The 18,292-nt window shown below is 39.5% G+C and overlaps 2 protein-coding genes across 6 annotated transcripts in view; one reads left to right on the forward strand and one right to left on the reverse strand.

Annotated features, from left to right (window-relative positions):
• klf12b (Kruppel-like factor 12b) overlaps positions 1-4,843 on the forward strand; it is a 38,772-nt gene extending 33,929 nt beyond the window's left edge. For all 3 annotated transcript variants that reach the window (XM_035676309.1, XM_035676310.1, XM_035676311.1), the window contains one exon: positions 650-4,843. In XM_035676309.1, the coding sequence (XP_035532202.1) occupies positions 650-831 (182 nt within the window). In that variant the 3' untranslated portion in view covers positions 832-4,843. The remainder of the gene's footprint in view (positions 1-649) is intronic.
• A 1,413-nt stretch (positions 4,844-6,256) lies between these two features.
• klf5b (Kruppel-like factor 5b) lies at positions 6,257-10,874 on the reverse strand. 3 transcript variants are annotated; one of them, XM_035676817.1, is made up of 4 exons: positions 10,515-10,874; positions 8,809-9,730; positions 8,665-8,724; positions 6,257-8,280 (listed from the first exon to the last, which is right to left on the reverse strand). In XM_035676817.1, exons 1-4 carry the CDS (start codon positions 10,692-10,694, stop codon positions 8,102-8,104), a joined length of 1,341 nt encoding a protein of 446 aa, XP_035532710.1. In that variant the 5' UTR covers positions 10,695-10,874; the 3' UTR covers positions 6,257-8,101. The 3 variants fall into 3 exon arrangements, with proteins under 3 accessions (XP_035532710.1, XP_035532711.1, XP_035532712.1); XM_035676818.1 differs by lacking the exon at positions 10,515-10,874 and adding an exon at positions 9,819-10,012; XM_035676819.1 differs by lacking the exon at positions 10,515-10,874 and adding an exon at positions 9,848-10,005.
• Positions 10,875-18,292: the final 7,418 nt, after the last annotated feature.

Below are 18,292 nucleotides of genomic sequence, written 5' to 3' on the forward strand. Positions count from 1 at the left end.
ACAAATTCAGACTTGATGTTCACTGTGAACACTCTTACACACACAACTCAAGCAAGTTTTAAGAGTCCGCTAATCCAAAAATCGAACAAAAAAAAGAAAATCTGTTGCATGCATTTAGAAAATGGTCAGCAAAATGTTCGGTATACATGCGCCTGTACTTTACTTTACAAATACAAAAAGGTTTCATCTCCTTACTTGCCCAGTGTGTGTGCAAGTAAGCGGCAAAAACGTTCACAAACACTGGTGTGGTCACAACAATTAAACAATGAACTGTCATATAGGTGCTTTAGAATGCGTACACCACAATGCGTACACCACAAACAAGTCGTACAAACCATGCGTTTGTACGACTTCATGGGCTTTCATGAACAATAGATAGTTATTTATAGAAAAGCAATTGTGATATCTGACGTTCTAAAAATATTCTGATCATACAAAACCATTGATTGTTTTAGTAAGATATTATAATATGCCATAAAGGCTTTCAGCTAGTCTTATTATACCTCACAGAACGTTACCAACTTTTTTAAGGCTAAAGTATGGCCACAACCTGAGTAGGTCTGAATATGTGAAGTAGCCAGTGACAGAACTGTACCTGTTATCTGTGATCTACAAGCTATTGACAGTGGATTGTGTTCTTCCTGTCCAGGGGAAAAGCCATACAAATGCACCTGGGACGGCTGCACGTGGAAGTTTGCCCGCTCTGATGAGCTGACGAGGCATTATAGAAAACACACGGGGGTGAAGCCCTTCAAGTGCGCAGACTGTGACCGCAGCTTCTCCAGATCTGACCACTTGGCCCTGCACCGACGGAGACACATGCTGGTGTGAATCAGACGGAGAGAGATAAAGAGAGCGAGAGAGATCAATGGGACACACACACAGGCAGCCGGGGGAGCGGGATCTCCCTATGAATGTTTTTCAGCTGGCCTGGATGCGCGCACACACACACACACACGCACAATAGACACACACGAACACACGCACACACACTCTCATCCGTCGTAAGGAGAAAAGATGGAAAGGTCCACAGAGCTTGTGGAGCATAAAACAGGGTCACTTCTGGATCCTCTTTGGGTTGGAAGGAATGGACGGCAGGATCTGTTATTGTCATTGTTTGGAGTATAATAGGGAACTGTCTTTTACAGCACTGTTTGTAAATGTTTCACTTTGATTTTTAAGATGAACTCGCACTCTTTATTTGGACAAAAAAATATATATAATGCAATCGCAGCTGTCTCTTTTTTGGTATCTTTCTTTTCATTATTGTTTTAAATGGCTGCTTTTCCAGCATTCATAATGTGAAAGACCCCATTGTATGGAATGGATTTCCTCTGTGAGCAGAAAAGAAGTTGATCACAGGAAAAGGACATGGGCCTATTTGGAGTTACAGGCAGTATTGTTGCGCCGTGCCTCCCTGTGAGTCGGATTTGTGACCAGCAGAGGGCGCCATTTCACCACAGTTCCCTTTGTTTGCTGGAACTTGCTGTCATATCCGAGGATGCCATATAGAAGCTAAAAGAGGGCTGGACTTTCACTTTTTTCATAGCCAGCAAAGAAGAAAAGAAATGAACTCAAATATCCACAACCTGAATGGATCAACCTCATCAACACGTCATTACTCTTTCCAATATTCATTGCTTTATTTCAAACAATGAAAACTGGACGTGCATATCATCGCACCAGCAAAGGCACACACACCGTTTATGACCCGCTCACAGGGCCGGACAACCCCAAATCTAATCAGTGCTATTCTTTATGTTGAGCCTCTTGAAAGCATTTTCTTAAAAAAAAAAATCTTTGGTGGATTTTGTGCTGTGATTAGCAATCAGTAAAGTGCAATCTTAGAGGATAAATATACTTTCAGTATGACAACGTTTTGTTTTATTGAATCTTGCTTATTTTTTTTAAATGCCTGCTTATTGCTCATGTTTGACTCAGAAAAATACAACCCCTCATGTACAGTGAACTTTGAAACAATCAGAGGAGATATCCAGTATGTGAAAAAAAAAAAAAAATAGTGGCACCTTACAGACTTAGCTCTCATTCTGTCCTGATCTATCTGTTTTTATTATTCAGCTCTGTCTTCTCAGCTGGGTTTGACAGTGAAAGGAACTTGCCTTGTGGTTTTGCACAGCAGCACTTGACCATAAGCTGAAACTGACATCGGCTGCAGTGTTATAGGGATAGTGTGGTTACCTGATGTACAATACAGAAGAGCAATACATACAGAACAAAGAAGAAGACGAGAAGGAACGTCAGCCTACTCTTTGTTCTGTTTGCTGATGTCAGTAATACTGGAGGAGAAGTTTCTAACTGGGCCAACTCCTCTGTACCACGACTCCCTCTGTTGATTGATTTGTAGCTCCAGCACAAGGCTCTAATCTGACGTGTCGCAGTCAGTGCGTTACTCCGAATCTTTTCATTTTGTTTTATTTTGTTTGTCTCAAATACAGACATTCACTTGAAATATCCTCACCTCAGACCAGATATTTGTTAAGATTATTATCTGATGTACCTGCGATTTGGCTATATAAAATGCTGACAGATGGAGGAATCACATTATGCATACATTTATAGCACATATATAAAAAATACATACACATGTACATACATGAATACATTATGTATGTACAGTCAGACTACATTTTATAGGCAGTTACTGGCAAAGAAAAATCTCTTGGAGAACATTACTTATTCTTAATTAGGAAATTCAATTAATGTATATTTTTACAGTCATAATAACAGACACTTTTGTAAGTATTTCCAATGCTCTCCATGCTGTGTAAGACCTGCAGACATGAACTCAGAGTATCAGGCCAACTCATTTTATTTGATAGTGCTGCTAAATGCATTTATTGGACCGGAGCCAGTAAAAAGAAATGGTAACCTTTTTGATAATAGCACCTGAAAACCATACACTCATGCACACACACGCACACACACACCTGCACATTTACATTCCTCGCTCTCAGCAATGTAGCCAAATCCAGGAGGTAATCGCCATACATGCACCCCAATGTATGTGACACCCCCTCAATGTAAAGGAGTAACTGAAATTATTATTTATGTATATTGTTTGCGCACATGTCATTATGCCCAGTTGTATTATCATTTTGGCAAAAGCATATCAGCACCTTGTTTTGTTTATTAGTATGATTTTCATATTATTTTATTTCAGATGTCAATTTATAAACAAATAATCATCATATTTTATCATCCATATAATGTATGAGAACATTTTATTATCGAGGGGCACTTCATCATTGCATATAACTCTTTTTTTCTTCTGTAAAAAGGATCTTTTGAAATGTTGTAATATATGTGATAGTGAAGATAAAACTTATTACAAAGTTCTACAGCCTGTATATACATTGGAAAAATAGGGCTTTTGATTAGTAGATGCAGGAAATACATTTATACATGTAAAGTCTTTTTCAGAGACTGTAATTTATCTAATTTGATATACAGTGAAATGGGGCTAATGGTATTCATCATGTAAATTATCATATGTGATGTTATATAACAGTTTGCTTTCTTTGGTTTGTGGTTAAATAAGTTCATGATCAAATCATTTTTATTCCCAAGGCTGAACCAGTGTTTGCTATAATCAACAAATTATTTATATACATTGACCGTATTAAGGTACTCGATTCCCTGTGTTGCTATTTTGCTATACCCAGACAAGAAATTATATTGATCAAGCACATATCAACAACACGTGTACTCTCATATTCAGTATATGACGTTGCATGCCTTAATACACCAGTTTTTGCTAAATTCAATTAGACTTGAATATGGTGTCTCCACAGGACAGGGTGTATTATATTTCCCTACAGCATCTCTTTCCTCATTTTAAAGCATAATTTTGTAACGGTAACCAGGGTCAAAGTTATGCAATAATAATGAATAGTGCCTCATATTGCAAACTTGTAATATCAGCTGCTCTGTGCAGAGTTTAGATTTCAACATGTGTGCTCAAATTAATAAATTTTCAATTTTGGAAAAAGCACAGACAACATTATGCAAGTCGGACCTCTAATGTTTCACTTTCTTTTCGCACTGAGCCTTATGCCATTGTGTCAAATGCAGCATCCTCCCATAACACTTTCACAGGCTGTTTATAGCTCGCGTTATTACTTTGCTTGCAATAAGTCACTTCCTCTAAGGGGAATAAAACTGAGTTGCAAAGGCCTCTTGATGTTTCAGCTTCATCACATGAACTCAACATAGTGACTCCATGGAAGATAATGAGGAATCTTACCCACAGGGGGACAAAAATCCTGTGGCTGGGATTCCGGCTGTAGAGTGATGCCTTTGTTAATGAATACTGAACTTACACTTCTTTATCAGTTCAATATCTATTTTACTTTCTGTGTAACATCTGCTTTTGATTTCCTGGTTTTGAAAATTTAAGTAGTGAAGCCAATGCCTTTGTTTCGAGTTTGCTGATATTACGTACAGTAATCGTTGTTCCTGTATTTATGTAAAGTGAGTGTAGTGTAAATATATTCAGATCTTTTCATTCTTACCGTAAAAAAAAATAATTGTGATATTGCTCAGCATTGCTTCAAAAGGGAGATTCTGCTCATGGAATTCCACATCTGTAAAAGAAATTTTTAATCCTGATATTTTTCAAAACTTCAAGAACAGGTGTCCTTTTTTTTTCTGTTACACTTTTATTTTCTCCAAGAGTTGTTTAAGTATCCAGTCAGTGTTTTGCCTTTTTCTCTGTATTTTTCATATGGATGGAGCTGTGAAATTAAAAATAAGTTCAAACATTTACATGTATATCAATATGAATGGAGGCATGAAGGTTAATAAAGTTGCATTTTGTATGTAACACACTGGTATGGAGCTAGTTGCTATCTACGACTGAGATGGATGGTATGTGGTTTCGATGTCATGGAGACATCTGAGCACTGTACTCACATTCTCTGGCATTCAGAAATCTAATCTTGGTATTAGGGAAGGCATTTTAAATTATAGGTGATATACAGTACAGTAGCCTGTACACAGAGTACGTCTGATATATATAATCTTTAGTACCTCACTCACATATTTAAATATCAAAGTGAAACATTGTGTAACTCTGTGTAATACAATGTTACTTTGTTATTATCTAGTACCATCAGAGGGTGATATTTTAAGACCTGGTTTGTTTTAACACAACATGTAGTGAATACAATTTCTGAGAACAGGTTGCACTTAAAAGAAAACGCCCAGTACATCCTGTGCAGCACTCCATTATAACTGGATCTGGATGAATGTTTCTGTCAGCCACCAAAAGGATTCAGATGATTACAATAACAAGGTTTCAATTCCCACTCCACAAAAGCATCTCGGTGTGCAGTATATCGCATACGTGATTTATCACTCACAAGAACCTATGGGCTATACTGTACAAGCAAAGAAGCTAAAAGCAAATAAGAGTAATATATTGTAAGAATCCTCCCGGCGAAGTAGGACAGGCTCAGACAGCTTCTCTTGGCACCTTTTGTCAGCAGCACCTCTGCTATGACTCATGTCACTTTCCAATAATTAAAAACAAGATTTCTCGTGTAGTATTCTTGTTTTATTTTCACTACTTAGAATTGTTAATAAGAACAAGTGCATTAGGTGTGTGCTCCTGAATAATTACTCAGTACTTAAACCAAAGCATGTGTTGCTGCTCTACGAATAACTTGAGCAGCAAAGGCAATCTGACAGTGGGAGATGTGAAGAAAGAATAACATTTGTTGATCAATTTGGAATTTAAAATTGCAAATTTTGCACATAAATATGTTCAGTTGTTGTTTCCTCTTTTCAAGTGGCTGTCAGTGCCCCTTCATTTAGAATCAGAACATACTTTTAAATGGTAAATGGTAAATGGACCTGTTCTTGTATAGCGCCTTTCTAGTCTTCCGACCACTCAAAGCGCTATAAATCTATTTATAACATTTTGAACTTTACATGTGTAAAATAAATATATTTTGAATGCAGCCCTGCTATTTTCATACAAAATGCAAACATTGTAATAACTCTAATCCACATAAATACAACCTGTGTTGACCTTTAACAACAAACTGTGGATGGATATAACAAATATAATAGACCTCTACTGTGCGTAAGAAACTTTTACTTTTAACAGAAGATCCACATTAGTGTAGTCACCCATGATCTAAAAGCCCAATGTATATGAAACACACATGGATAATGTACAAAAAATGAAAACTTTTTGCATTTAACAATATTTTAAAAATCACACGTCAACATATTCAACACAAAACCTTTATTTGCACTGTGAGGGTCACAAATTTGATCAATTTAGACTACGTCTTCATGTTATTAAGACAATGACAAATGTCAAAATATTTGTGTGTATATATATTTTAAAAGTATTGCAACAATTCACTGGCACATACTCAACTGAGCTGCTATCTTGCCTGTGATGACAGTGTAGACTGTAACAATATTCTATAATTTGATCCTTCTTAGACTTTGCAAAAAAGAAAATTACAAATAAAAATAAACAGTCTCTGCAATTTAAAAAAAAGTTTAAAATCTTTATACACCTAAAAACAATCAATGGATTGTATCCTTAAACAGTAGATACAAAATATATACACAATAACAAATTATAGAGACTTTAAAAATCAATTTTGTTTAACCTGATTCAAATTATAAAGAAACTTGGTCATAAATAGAGAGAGAGGAGGCGGTAGAATCATTTTAGCAGAGTAGAGTACCTGATAAAAGAACATCGTCCCAACGGAGCAGCTTCATCCAAACAAAGCAGCTAAAGGCACTTTGAAAAGGTGTTTGAATTCGTGGATAGTAGTCAAAGAAACCAAAAGCTTACACAGATGTTCAGACTGGCAGGTGCTCAGTCTAAATCTAGGAAAAAAATCTCAAGCTCACATACATCACTTTGAAACCACTTATGAAGACAAATCATCAGTAATATGATAATGTAATCCTGTTATAAGATACCGTTCAGAAGTCAGGATGAACGAGTCTCCATTCGTCCATCACAACAACTTCCAGGAGAAAGAAAAATAACCCTGACCTGCTGCTGAAATGTCATGTGCTCAAAGTTTCTTAAAATTTAGTTTGAGCGCTTCTCTTATGCCATCGTATGTATCAAATGAGATATTGCTGAAGATAACATGGGAAAAAACAAAATAAGTTAAACGTTTTAAAATTAAATAAAATCATGCGGTATTCATAGAAGGCCTGAAATCAAAAATGCACCGTTTTGATTGATCTTTGCACCTGCCTGAAAGACATTTAACATCTATGTTACAATACAGGGGCATAAATATAGAACATTCATAGTGCTGTCTAAATGACTATAATTAATCCCCATTCTCTTCCTTTTATTTCAGGGTTATGAGTAAATATATATATAGTCATTGTTGTGACTGAAGTAACCTATAAATCTGGCAGTGTAAAAGTCATGTTGTAAGCACCGCACTCACCATGTGGCTTGCAAACAGTGCTCATCCCAATATTTATTCCTCCTACTGCATCTTTTAGTAAATCCACAACTTGTTCACATACTTTAACTTTAACTAACTCCTGTTACTGTCTATATTACGCATAAACACACTTTGTTCTGCTGGCTAAAACAACACATCCCTTGACCTTCCAGTTCATAGCAACACTATATCTGCACTTACACTATGGCAGTTTGTAATTTACGTTAATTAAATAAATGGCCATAAATGACATCATGTGATCTGTACAACGAAGAACTTGAAAGTGAAATATTGATATTTTTTCTGTACTTTGCAGTAAAAGAAAATCTGGAAATATGACGTGAAAAAAAAGGCTTAAAAAGGTTTGGAAATATTATTTAATTATTTGGCTAATTACACCTTTGTAACTGTCCCCCAATATTGGGACATACATGTGGAAATAAAATAAGGCAACGGTAATATTTTATCTTTTTACAATAAAAGAAACAATTACTTATGGGCCAGCGCTGCTAAGAGTATCTCCACTGGGGAGTGAGTGGAATAGCCCACAGTTTTTAATTTGTTTGTTTGGTTGTTCCATATTTGAAGTCCATGTTTACTGTAAAAAAAAAAAGATTGACTTATTTGCAAGAAGAGGGCTTCTAGCTCTGGTGTCTCTTCATGTGCAGGGCCAGGTGATCTGAGCGGGAGAAACAGCGGTTGCACACACCGCACTGGAAAGGCTTCGCCCCGGTGTGTTTCCTAAAATGGCGAGTCAGCTCATCAGAGCGGGCGAAACGCCACTCACATCCCTCCCAGGAGCACTGATACGGCTTCTCTCCTTCAGCAGACAAAAAAAAAGAGAAAATTAAGCTATGGCAGACAGACAACACACATTTGGATACCCAGCTCTCCATCAATAACATTTCTTAAAAGTATGGAACATTTCTAAACACCTGAAATTACTGAGAAATGATGATGACTTTTGATGATGAAAAATCTGATACTTTTTCGTACGCACGTGGCTGTGAGCCATAAATCACAGCATGTCCTGTCTTTCCCCCTGCCCCCTTTATGAGAGCTGCAGGGTTTATGTGATTTGACAGCAGTGAAATGTGGGCCAGGTCTGTCAGCAGACAGAATGCATCTGCATGCCAAGTACATTTTTCTGCGTGGCAACATCACCACTTTCACCCCAAAATAACAACAACTCAAAACATTTTACCTGTGTGTGTCCGTAGATGGGCTTTTAAATGAGAAGACTTGGTGTACACTTTCTTGCACCCTAAAGGAAAAAAAAGACAGCTCATTAAGATCACAATACTGTCCTCTCGCTTTGACGTTGCCTAAAAATAAAAACAACACTCACCTGGGACATCACAGTGGTGGATCCGCCGTCTCTCCAGATCAGGATTATTCCTTCTGTTGTTCTTAAATGGAGCCGACTGGGCCAACACTGGGGACATCGGGCCGACACCCGGCGTCGTCTGAACTGGTGTCAGGGTCGGACGCTGGACTGGCACAGGACCTGGGCTTTGGACTAATCTGACATTGGAATGCTGGTCTGGGCTTTGGATTGGAGCTACACTAGACGTCTGCCCTGGATCAACAGGATTGTGGGGCTGAAAAGTTGACTTGGAGGCGATGCTGGCTTCATAGGAGGGAGGTGGGGATAGATTTTGGAGGAGCTCCTTCCCCCTGTCTGGACTTGAGGGCTCAGAGTTCGGTGGAGAAGGTGGCAAATAGGTTGGTCTCTGCTGGTGGCCGAAGTGTCGGAAACATTCATTCTGAGTGCTGCTTGTGGGTTTGGCAGAATTCTGCGCTGGGCCTACGTGGACGTTCCCCATAGGAAGACTTAACGGGGCCATGGGGATGGAGTTCAGCTGCGAACCGTGAACAAGCTGCTCCAAGTCAGAGTTCAAAAGCTGGAACAGGGGAACATCCTGGAAATCTGGCACTTCCTGCTTGATGAAAAAGCCACCACTGGCAGTATCGGATGCACCGAAAACACCTGGGTATTCTGGGAGTGCTGGTGGCGCTCCGTTGCCCTGACAGGTGGGGTGCATCAGAGAGTGGGACGGCTCTGTTTTGATCTGTCTCATAGTCCTGCAGAGACCTGAGTGCAGGTATGTGACGTCAGGAAGGAGCAGGCTCATGTTGACACTGTAAGGAGAGGCGAAGTCCTCGGTGAAAGGCGGCTCTAGCATCAGAGCGCTGTCCCTGCACAACATTCTGGAGTTTACTACCTCCTGCGGGTGCGGAGACAGGTAGCTGTCCATGTCTGATTTACCCTGGAAGACAAAAAGAGAAGGAAATGGTAAAGTTGTGTCTGTTTATAATAGCTAATTGATTCAGACTCATGGGTGCATGATCGCTGACATTGCAAAAGCATCCAGATAGATGCACACCCAGCATTGGATTCATCAAGGACCCTGAACGCCTCAGTAGTAAAATACTGATTCCAATGCCCCCCAAAAAAGACCTGCTGCTGAATGAAAACCACTACCAGAATGCCCCACCGCTCTCCACTGACACTGAAGCATCACAAAATAACAAAACTAACTGCTGTGAACACATTTGGGGCCTGCACTTGTGTTCACACATTGCCACATCAAAAGACGCCACCACCACTATACCNNCCCCCCTTTTTTTTTTTTTTACAAGCAGCAGACGCCCTTCTGAAAACGCTCAAGCCATAAGGTGTTTGGAAATACATGGCTGAAATTAGAACGTCCAGTTGCTCTGCAGCGCCATGCGTCTCTTTCCTCGCAAGTTTGCGGGAGCGGGGTGCAACGTTTCACATCCCGGCAGCCGTGCACGGCCGCTCGGGATTCAAACCCTCTGCTCAGTCAATGTCAGCATCAGTGCGGACCAATTTCAGTCACGTGTGGCTGTGAATATTGTAGCAAACAAAAATGCAGGCCCTACCAACATTACGCTCACATATTTAAAATGAAAACAGCCAGATCAGCAACATACAGTCTCTCCACGTCAAACCAGCAGGTATCCGTAAACACTGTGATGCTCTGAGGCAGACGCAAAAGAAGAAGAAGGGAGAGAAACAAAATCCCTTACCAAATTATGATCATGAAAAGAGGAAGTTCCCGGGAGGGCATCCTTCGCGATACAGAGCACTTGTCCATGATCTTCACCTCTCCGACCGTCGGCTGTCAGCGGCGCGGTGGCGGTTTTACGGAGAAACTGCGCGTCCTGCCCCGGAGCAACCCAAACATTATTCCTCACGGCAGCGGCCATAAAAGCAAGAGGTACTGTCTAACTATCCCAAGTCTCTCACAAATAAATTAAGCATAGGTATTGTTTTGTTTCGAAACAATCTGTGCGCGCAAAAAGAGCCAGCTGTCAAACGTTCATTCTCCCTATTTTTGCGCTGGCTCGTCAAATTACGCAACTGGCGGTGGAATCAGCGCGTCCGCAGGGCGGGGCTGAACTTGTACAAAATAAACAGGACAAGCAGGCGATCAGGATACGCCTAATGTAATGAATACTGTGGTTGTGTGATGAGGTGAAATGGCTGAGGGTGGAAATAACACTAAACGCGTGGGGATAAAGAGGCAATTGAGGAAGGTGAACGGTGTCAAGTAATTGAGCAGTTTATCCACAGACTTGAGAGTAGAGAGACAGTGATCAGTGCAGTATTCTCCAGGATCATGTTCAACAGTGCCTTCTTTAACTCTCATATGACTTGTGATTTGAGGGTCAAATGCTGAGCAGGGTTGTGAAAAGTAAAACTTGAATTCAATCCAGATTGTTTAGAAATGTCATTACAAAGGTTGATTCAGCCATTTTTAGACCTCTTAAGACCCCCATGCACTGATGGGTTATCAGTGTTTCACCTGCCACCACACTGAATCAAGTTAGTACAATTTTCCTCTCATGTTTTTTTAAATGCAGTTTTCTGATTTTCTTCCTCCAGCACGCTTGGGTCCTGGTCTGGCATGTTAAAAACGCCACTGCAGTGCAGCTGTCTGTCAGGACTGCATACTTGATGCCAACATTCCTGAGCCAGCAGTGAAGCCTGCACACATATACTGGCAGCGGATGTTTCCATCAAAATAGCTCAGCATTTCACTCAAATGCACCGTGTGTCATACTTAGATTCAGCAGTGATGGATCGTAGTGAACCTGCCTGCAGTTGTCATAACTTAGCCCTATAATGAACCAATGAATGAATGCGGCATTCATGTGCTTATTTTTACCCTTTTCTTGTGACCTTGTAGGAACTTTGACATGTTTTTTTCTGCCTTTTTTTTTTGTTCTTTACATCCTTGGATATACTCCAGATTTCTGGCTCAGCAATGACAAAAGAATCAGTAATCCAACCTCCAGCCCTCTTGAGATCACAGTGACAGCAGCTTTATACCTCAGCTTAAGAAAACAGAACTCACTTGACAAGGTTTAGTTTTTTTCCCACACAGGTGTATGGGGTATTGCACCATGTCCGATGATTTTGCCAGTGCAACATGCTGGAACTGGAAACACAGGTATGCCACAATGTTGGCACAGACGTACACAAGGCTAAGAAGCATTACAATATAAGAAAAGAAATCAGTGTGTTCAAAAGGATTTTTTTTATGTGACATTTACTGCCACTCCTATTCATGTTTTTCTTCAGGCAGTTTCTGTCTTATTAAAATACTGTAACTGCACCCACTGTAGGCTTGACTGAACACGTTTTAAATGTTAGTATCTCTGAGGTTAGAAAGAGTCATACGTGAAACATAAACATATTGAAACAAGCTGCTGATACAAGGCCTCTCAGTAGTGAATGTGAAATATTTCCTTCCTCAAAACATTTTTTTAATCTTACGGCCTTCTCCTGACCCACTGAAATGTGTTCCATTTGTTTGAATTATGATCTCATTTTACTTTATATTTACTTTAACCCTCTGTGTTATGTTTGTTTTGCTGTGAAGCACTTTGTAACATTTTCTATATTCAAAGTTATTATCATTATTAATATTATCGGATATTGTTTTGTTCCTATTTAATTTATTTTGATTGTGTAATCAAGTTGTTAAAGATACCACACAAAGTACTAAAATAATCAGAATTAGTGTCAACCAAGAAAATGCTCACATATTCCCATTTTTCATGATGCAGTAAAAATTTTTTTTTAAAAAAATCAGAAAAATATTCAAATGACTGCTGATCATCCAATTAGGAGCTGACTGATCGCCTGTCATGTGCTGATGACCTTTCAAAGTGCAATCTAAATCCATGGATGTCTCAGCTCCAAGAGGAGCAACTGTCATTCTTGGCCGTGGCTCTTCCTGTACAGCGAATGTGAGCCGAGCCCTCCTCCATATCCCCCGTATTAAAACCTCACAATATGCCCAACAACTGCACAGCGGAGGAGAGGGAATGCACGGTATGTGCTTACAGCATCACAACTCCTCTCTCCTCTCACATGGACTAATATGGCCAAGCCAAGAGGGGATGGGACAATAAACGCATGTAACACATTGCTTCTGTAAGCACACTGTGTGTGGTTTTTTTATTTTATTTTGAAAGGCCGAAATAACTTTCAGTATGCAGATCAGATTATTTGCTGTGCTTTGTTTGTGGAACTATGACTAATAGCATGTTTATTTATGTGCAGCAATCCTATCTTTGTTTGTCTGTTAATAATCTTAAATGTTATGGCATTCAGTGTAACACAAGAAATACAAACAAATCTAATGCTCTATATATAGTCTGACTTGCAGCAGGTGCTTGGCACTCCCACCAGAGGGCAATGGTCAGCTGCAGTGGAACTTCACTTGTGCATTTATTTACTGTCGCTTTGTACAACTGAACCATCAAAGTACCACTGTTAATGCATTCCACTTTTATATTGTGTATAATTACTTTATATACCTAGCGAGTGGGAACAGAAATGTGGGGATTTTTTATGCAATCATTTGACACTTTTATTTAGCGCTATTAAGATTTTGTTTTTGTAAGAAAGTGTTTTTGATGACACATACAAGTTTTTTTAAATACAGATTATTTTCATTATAAATTAAAATCTTGGTATATGTATTCATACAAGGGCGCTTCATACGTATTTTGTTTGACTTTCTATATTCTCTTTAAAACCTCCAGTGTAGGCACTCAGAATTGTAATTTATTTGATGTCAGCTTTACAAAGCCTGCCCTTGAAAAAATAGAATCAATAATTTCTTCTTTGGCTTTATTATTTCGTCTCAAGTTTGGCTGTGTTACAAGCTTGGCTTGTTGACTCTGTACAGCATTTATCTGATCTGACACAGTTTCATTAGGCATTAGTAATCATTTTCATAGCACACAACATTAGAGTACTCCTGTTTGTAAAACAGCAGATGAGGCTAATGCCGTCCTCTGGGGAGAAATTCAATATAATTCGTTAATTAAATGGAATAATTTAATTACAGTAACTTAGAAAGCATTCATCAATATAATTGTTTCTGGAGCCACCATTATAATTGAGGTTTAAGTGAAAACAAGTCCGTTTCTAATGTTGGTAATGTGCTGACATAGTTCTCCCACCCTCCATTTGTTCCTCTCTCTGATCTTCCACCATGCCGTTTCTCCACAGTGTTTTCGTTTGATAGCCAGCCATACCACATCAGCAAGACCAAAACATTTATTACAGCCATTTAATTTAACCTCTCTACAGGCACGGACAAGAAGACAGAGATGATAGCACAGCCGCACTGAAAGACTCTCGCTGTTCAGCTTCTAATCTGATCCTCTCTGTTGCCCTTTCATAAAGACACCAGAGTATTACCCTGACTCCAAACATACCTCTGCCATTTAAACTGTCTTGGATTTCACCATAAGACGACCAAATAGAGTCCAATTCACTCTTCAGGGCTGAAATAATAAAACATAATTTTAGTCTAATCTGCCTAAAGAATGTCCTCTGTTTGAAGTTGACAGTGCTCTATCTTCTGGGAGGAATAATTGCCTTTTGAGTACAGCAGGAGAGGCCACTGAGGTAAGCCTGTCGAGGGTCTGCACCTTACAGGTGTGCCCTTGGACAGACAACCTCCTCGTTGTTCTAAAGAGAGCGGGAGAGAGAGATGGGGGGGGGGCAGACTGAAAGAATTCATCTGCCAGTTGAAACTTTACAAGGCACCGGCATTGCAGCACCACTCTGCATTCTCAGATCACTGTGTGGCCAAAGTGAAGCGAACAAAGACACACTGATCTGTGGTAATTCCTCCTGTCTGATGCAGCTGACAAATTCTTGTCATTACAGTTTTATCATTTTTGTTGGACAGGTTTTGTGGAATTGACCTGGTTGTAATCTGTTTGATTTGGACAACTGCATTCAGTGACAAAGTTACTGACAGTTATTGTCTGGAAAAATGTAAACGACACTCCTCGTATAGTGCAGCCTTTGTGTGCGTACAGAAGCACGTTTCAATACATCAGCCCAGTTTGCCTACATGGCCATTGAAATCCTGTGTGGTCATTGATTATGAAGTCAAACATTAATTTCCCAATCATTCTGGTTAAAGTGTAGCTATTTATCAGCGATACGAGGTAGTTCTTTTTGAAACCTTCTTTCTAAGACAAACTGAATCTCTGCTTCATTTGACAAACTTCTCCCTGCTTTTTAATGGGGCCTATTAATTGAGCTGAGAAATCTGTCCCTTTCTGAACATGGCATTGAAAGCTGCTGAACAGCTGTCCCAGCTCTGGAGAATCATATGGAAGAATGCATTATCGGCCTTGTTTGAATATTCCCTTAGATTTGGAATAATCAGGCAGCTATTCAGCAGTGAGATGGCCACGCACAGATGCCAAAGCACAGCTGAGGGGAGCACAACAGTGTAATGCCACACAAACACACACACACACACACAGAACCAACGGCGTGAAAAACGTGAATAATGCAGGTGTGCTTTATTTCTGTATAGTGTGCTTATCATACATAATAGCAAAGACGCTCTCTTTCTGTCCTTTTATCTCCCTTTTTTCCCCTGCTTTCTTCTTGCCTCGTTCAAGGTGATCCTAGCTTTGCATATGGCTGATTAATCTTATTGCACAGTAGCTAACATTGATCACAGAAATGATTAGAAATGCATTAGTCAGCAAACTGTTTGGAGTGGTTGGGTTTAAGTGCTAGTGCCAAGCCATTTTCCATAGGTGTCCATGTTTTTAATTTTGTTATATAGAATTTTGCAAATGGATGCATGCATGCCGCCCAAATACAGCATCAAAGCTTTAATGCTTACAGACATAATTTAATCTCCTAGATGGCAGGCCTGATGGACTGTGTAGAGAAGGCATCCCTGCTAAATTCATTATGCTAAAAGTTGCTAGATCTCACTAGCTGATGAGAGAGAGACAGAGCAGCATAACCTGTGTTCAGATTTTGTGCTGTATGAGAAATCCTGGCTGTGCGTTGCAATGTTGATGAAAGCAGACTCTCCTCCATCGGAGTGTTTGCACTGCTTTTATCACTGTCACCAAGTTGAAAAAGTTAATGGTTCCAACTCCTACATACAATACAGTAGCCAGGACCATAAGTGTAATTTGATATTTAAAATCAAATGTTTGGTTTCGCTTTGCCACCACACAAATAAACTAATGCATAGTAATCCAGTGCTCAGTCACATGCAGTAGTTAACCCAACTATTGTGTGACGGTGCTACTCAAGAGGTAATGTGTTTAAAACGTGACACTGCCACCTAGTGAATCAACTTAATATGATGAAAGTAACATTCATAAGTACAAGCAACAGGGATATCCATGAGCTTTGGGAAAAGTGCAGTTAGTTCCTACAAAATCTCAACACACTTCTTAAAGCATTCTTCATTTTCCCCTGACCTCACTGACTGCAGCCCCTCCTCCTCACTCACGGCTCAGATGCCTCCTTTAATCATTAAACAAAGTCAGTCTTTATTCATAGAATTTCTTTTCTTCTTCTGATTTCAGAGGTAGCGCAAGTTCAAGTTCACTCAAAATGCCCTTTAGCTTTTATATTTACTGTACTTTGGTATATAAAAACACCCGCACCAAAGCTACTCTAAGTTGGGTTCATTACAACGTACGTACTTTGCAGAGATCATAAGCATACCGGGAATGTGAGCAGAAAATTAACTATTTATACGATTATTTTACAAAACAGGAAAATGTGGAAAACAACAACAGCAAAAAGAATGGACAGATAAAATATATCATATTAAAAGTGACAAAATTAGAATTTAAAAAGGAAATCCTCAATCACAATTTGCTTAAATAAAAAGGTTTGTACAATTTTCAAAACAACAATCAATGCGCTTGATTACTTAGCAAAGGGACACCTTTACAATTAAAAAGCATGGCATCCTTTCAACAGCAGAGGTGCAACTCATAAGGGTCCCACCAAGACAACTCTTGCCACATGTTCAACACTCCCTATTAAAAACCTGGGGAAATTAATGAGCTTCCATTGGCACCCTCACAACAAAGGGATCTATAAAGCAGCCTTAATGTTCTCAGGGAAACTTTACTCTTCAGTAGTTCCCAATCAACCGGTAGCAGCAGATTTTGTTTTATTTCCCTTGTAACCTACAACGGGAGCTAAAAATGCTACTCACTGCATCTTTACATAAATGTTATCCTTGATTGAAATTGCTCGAAGCTCATTTTTAATCAAAGATTTGTCAATAATTAACCATGTTGGGTTGTCAAAATCTAAATATAATGTGTATATCTGTAAATAACAGCTGAGCAGTGTACTTTCAAAAATCTATAACTGTGTGAAATATTGCCAAACAACATTTTTTCTTATTTATTCACAGTTCTACTAAAAGAGTAAGAAAAAAAACACAAATGGTGTACACGGACAACAAAACCCTCTCATGTTGTGAGCATTGATTTGTACTTCATACCTGCTTGTACACAATTAAGAACACTTAGGAATCAAAGAGCGCAGAGGTTTGCAGAAAGGTATTAATTAGAACTTTATTTATGCAGATGCTTTGTAAATTTGCATAAAAAGCAATTCCACAGATGGGTTTATGGCAGTAATGACTGTTCCAGTCTGCAATAAAACATCTGCTTAATCACAACAGAGACAGTCAATGGCTGCTGTGAAAACAGGCTGTCCAAGTACATCTCAAAGAAAGTAGTACTGAGGTGAGGAGATGGTGTGGACAGGTTAGGCAAAAATAGTAAAGAGATTTATGGAAAAACCTGTTCAAAAGCAGTGTTAGTTAAAAGAGACACACGTCTCCCAAACATTTGCTGTTGGTACTTTGAGCGCTCTGATGTTGAGAAAAATACCCTTATCGTGTTGGCAGAACAATCCACTTACTGTGTCTAAGGGAAGAGAGAGTTTTGTTCCAAGTCAAGCCAAGTCTTTGTCTGTGTGTGCCAACTATTTTGAAAATATTCCACTTTATGTCTCTTTAATCCACAAGAGCCACACACAGATACAAGTTTTTGCACAAACACACACATACATACACACAGAGCAGTGTGGCTGCAAGGTCACTCCAAGTATTGATAAATCACCCAGCTGTGATTCCCTCCTGACAGCTCAAACTAACATCAAGCTGGATGGGGGAGAACAAAAGACCATCAAGCGGCCCTTTTCCTGACACTTTTATTCAATCACGGCCAGATTGCTTACGACAGCACCAGCAGCTGTTTCGTCTTCATCTTTCCCCATTTGATAAAGCGTGTCAAGTCATATTTCTGTAAGTACTTCACCTCACCCCATACTGTGCAGATCCGCAGCGATTCGGCATATGCACATTCCACATGAGGGGATCGTCAAATGGGTCAGGGAGTAATGACACCCCTCTGAAGGTCGCAGCACACTGGCGTGGGGGGTGGGAGCAGGTAGGTGGGTGGAGGAGAGGGGAGGGTGGGGT

The sequence above is a fragment of the Morone saxatilis genome, unplaced genomic scaffold (genome assembly GCF_004916995.1).
Source record: "Morone saxatilis isolate NCDOM2014 unplaced genomic scaffold, NCSU_SB_2.0 Contig5, whole genome shotgun sequence".
In the NCBI taxonomy this organism is placed as follows: domain Eukaryota; kingdom Metazoa; phylum Chordata; class Actinopteri; family Moronidae; genus Morone; species Morone saxatilis.

What these genes read in the sequence shown, in the direction of transcription:
- klf5b (XM_035676817.1), bottom strand. Translation starts at nt 10,694, where the DNA reads ATGGCCGCTGCCGTGAGGAATAATGTTTGGGTTGCTCCGGGGCAGGAC. An exon ending in CTTTTCATGATCATAATTTG is followed by an intron (nt 9,731 to 10,514) that starts GTAAGGGATTTT and finishes TTTGTCTTCCAG; the next exon opens with GGTAAATCAGACATGGACAG. An exon ending in CCATCTACGGACACACACAG is followed by an intron (nt 8,281 to 8,664) that starts GTAAAATGTTTT and finishes TGTCTGCTGAAG; the next exon opens with GAGAGAAGCCGTATCAGTGC.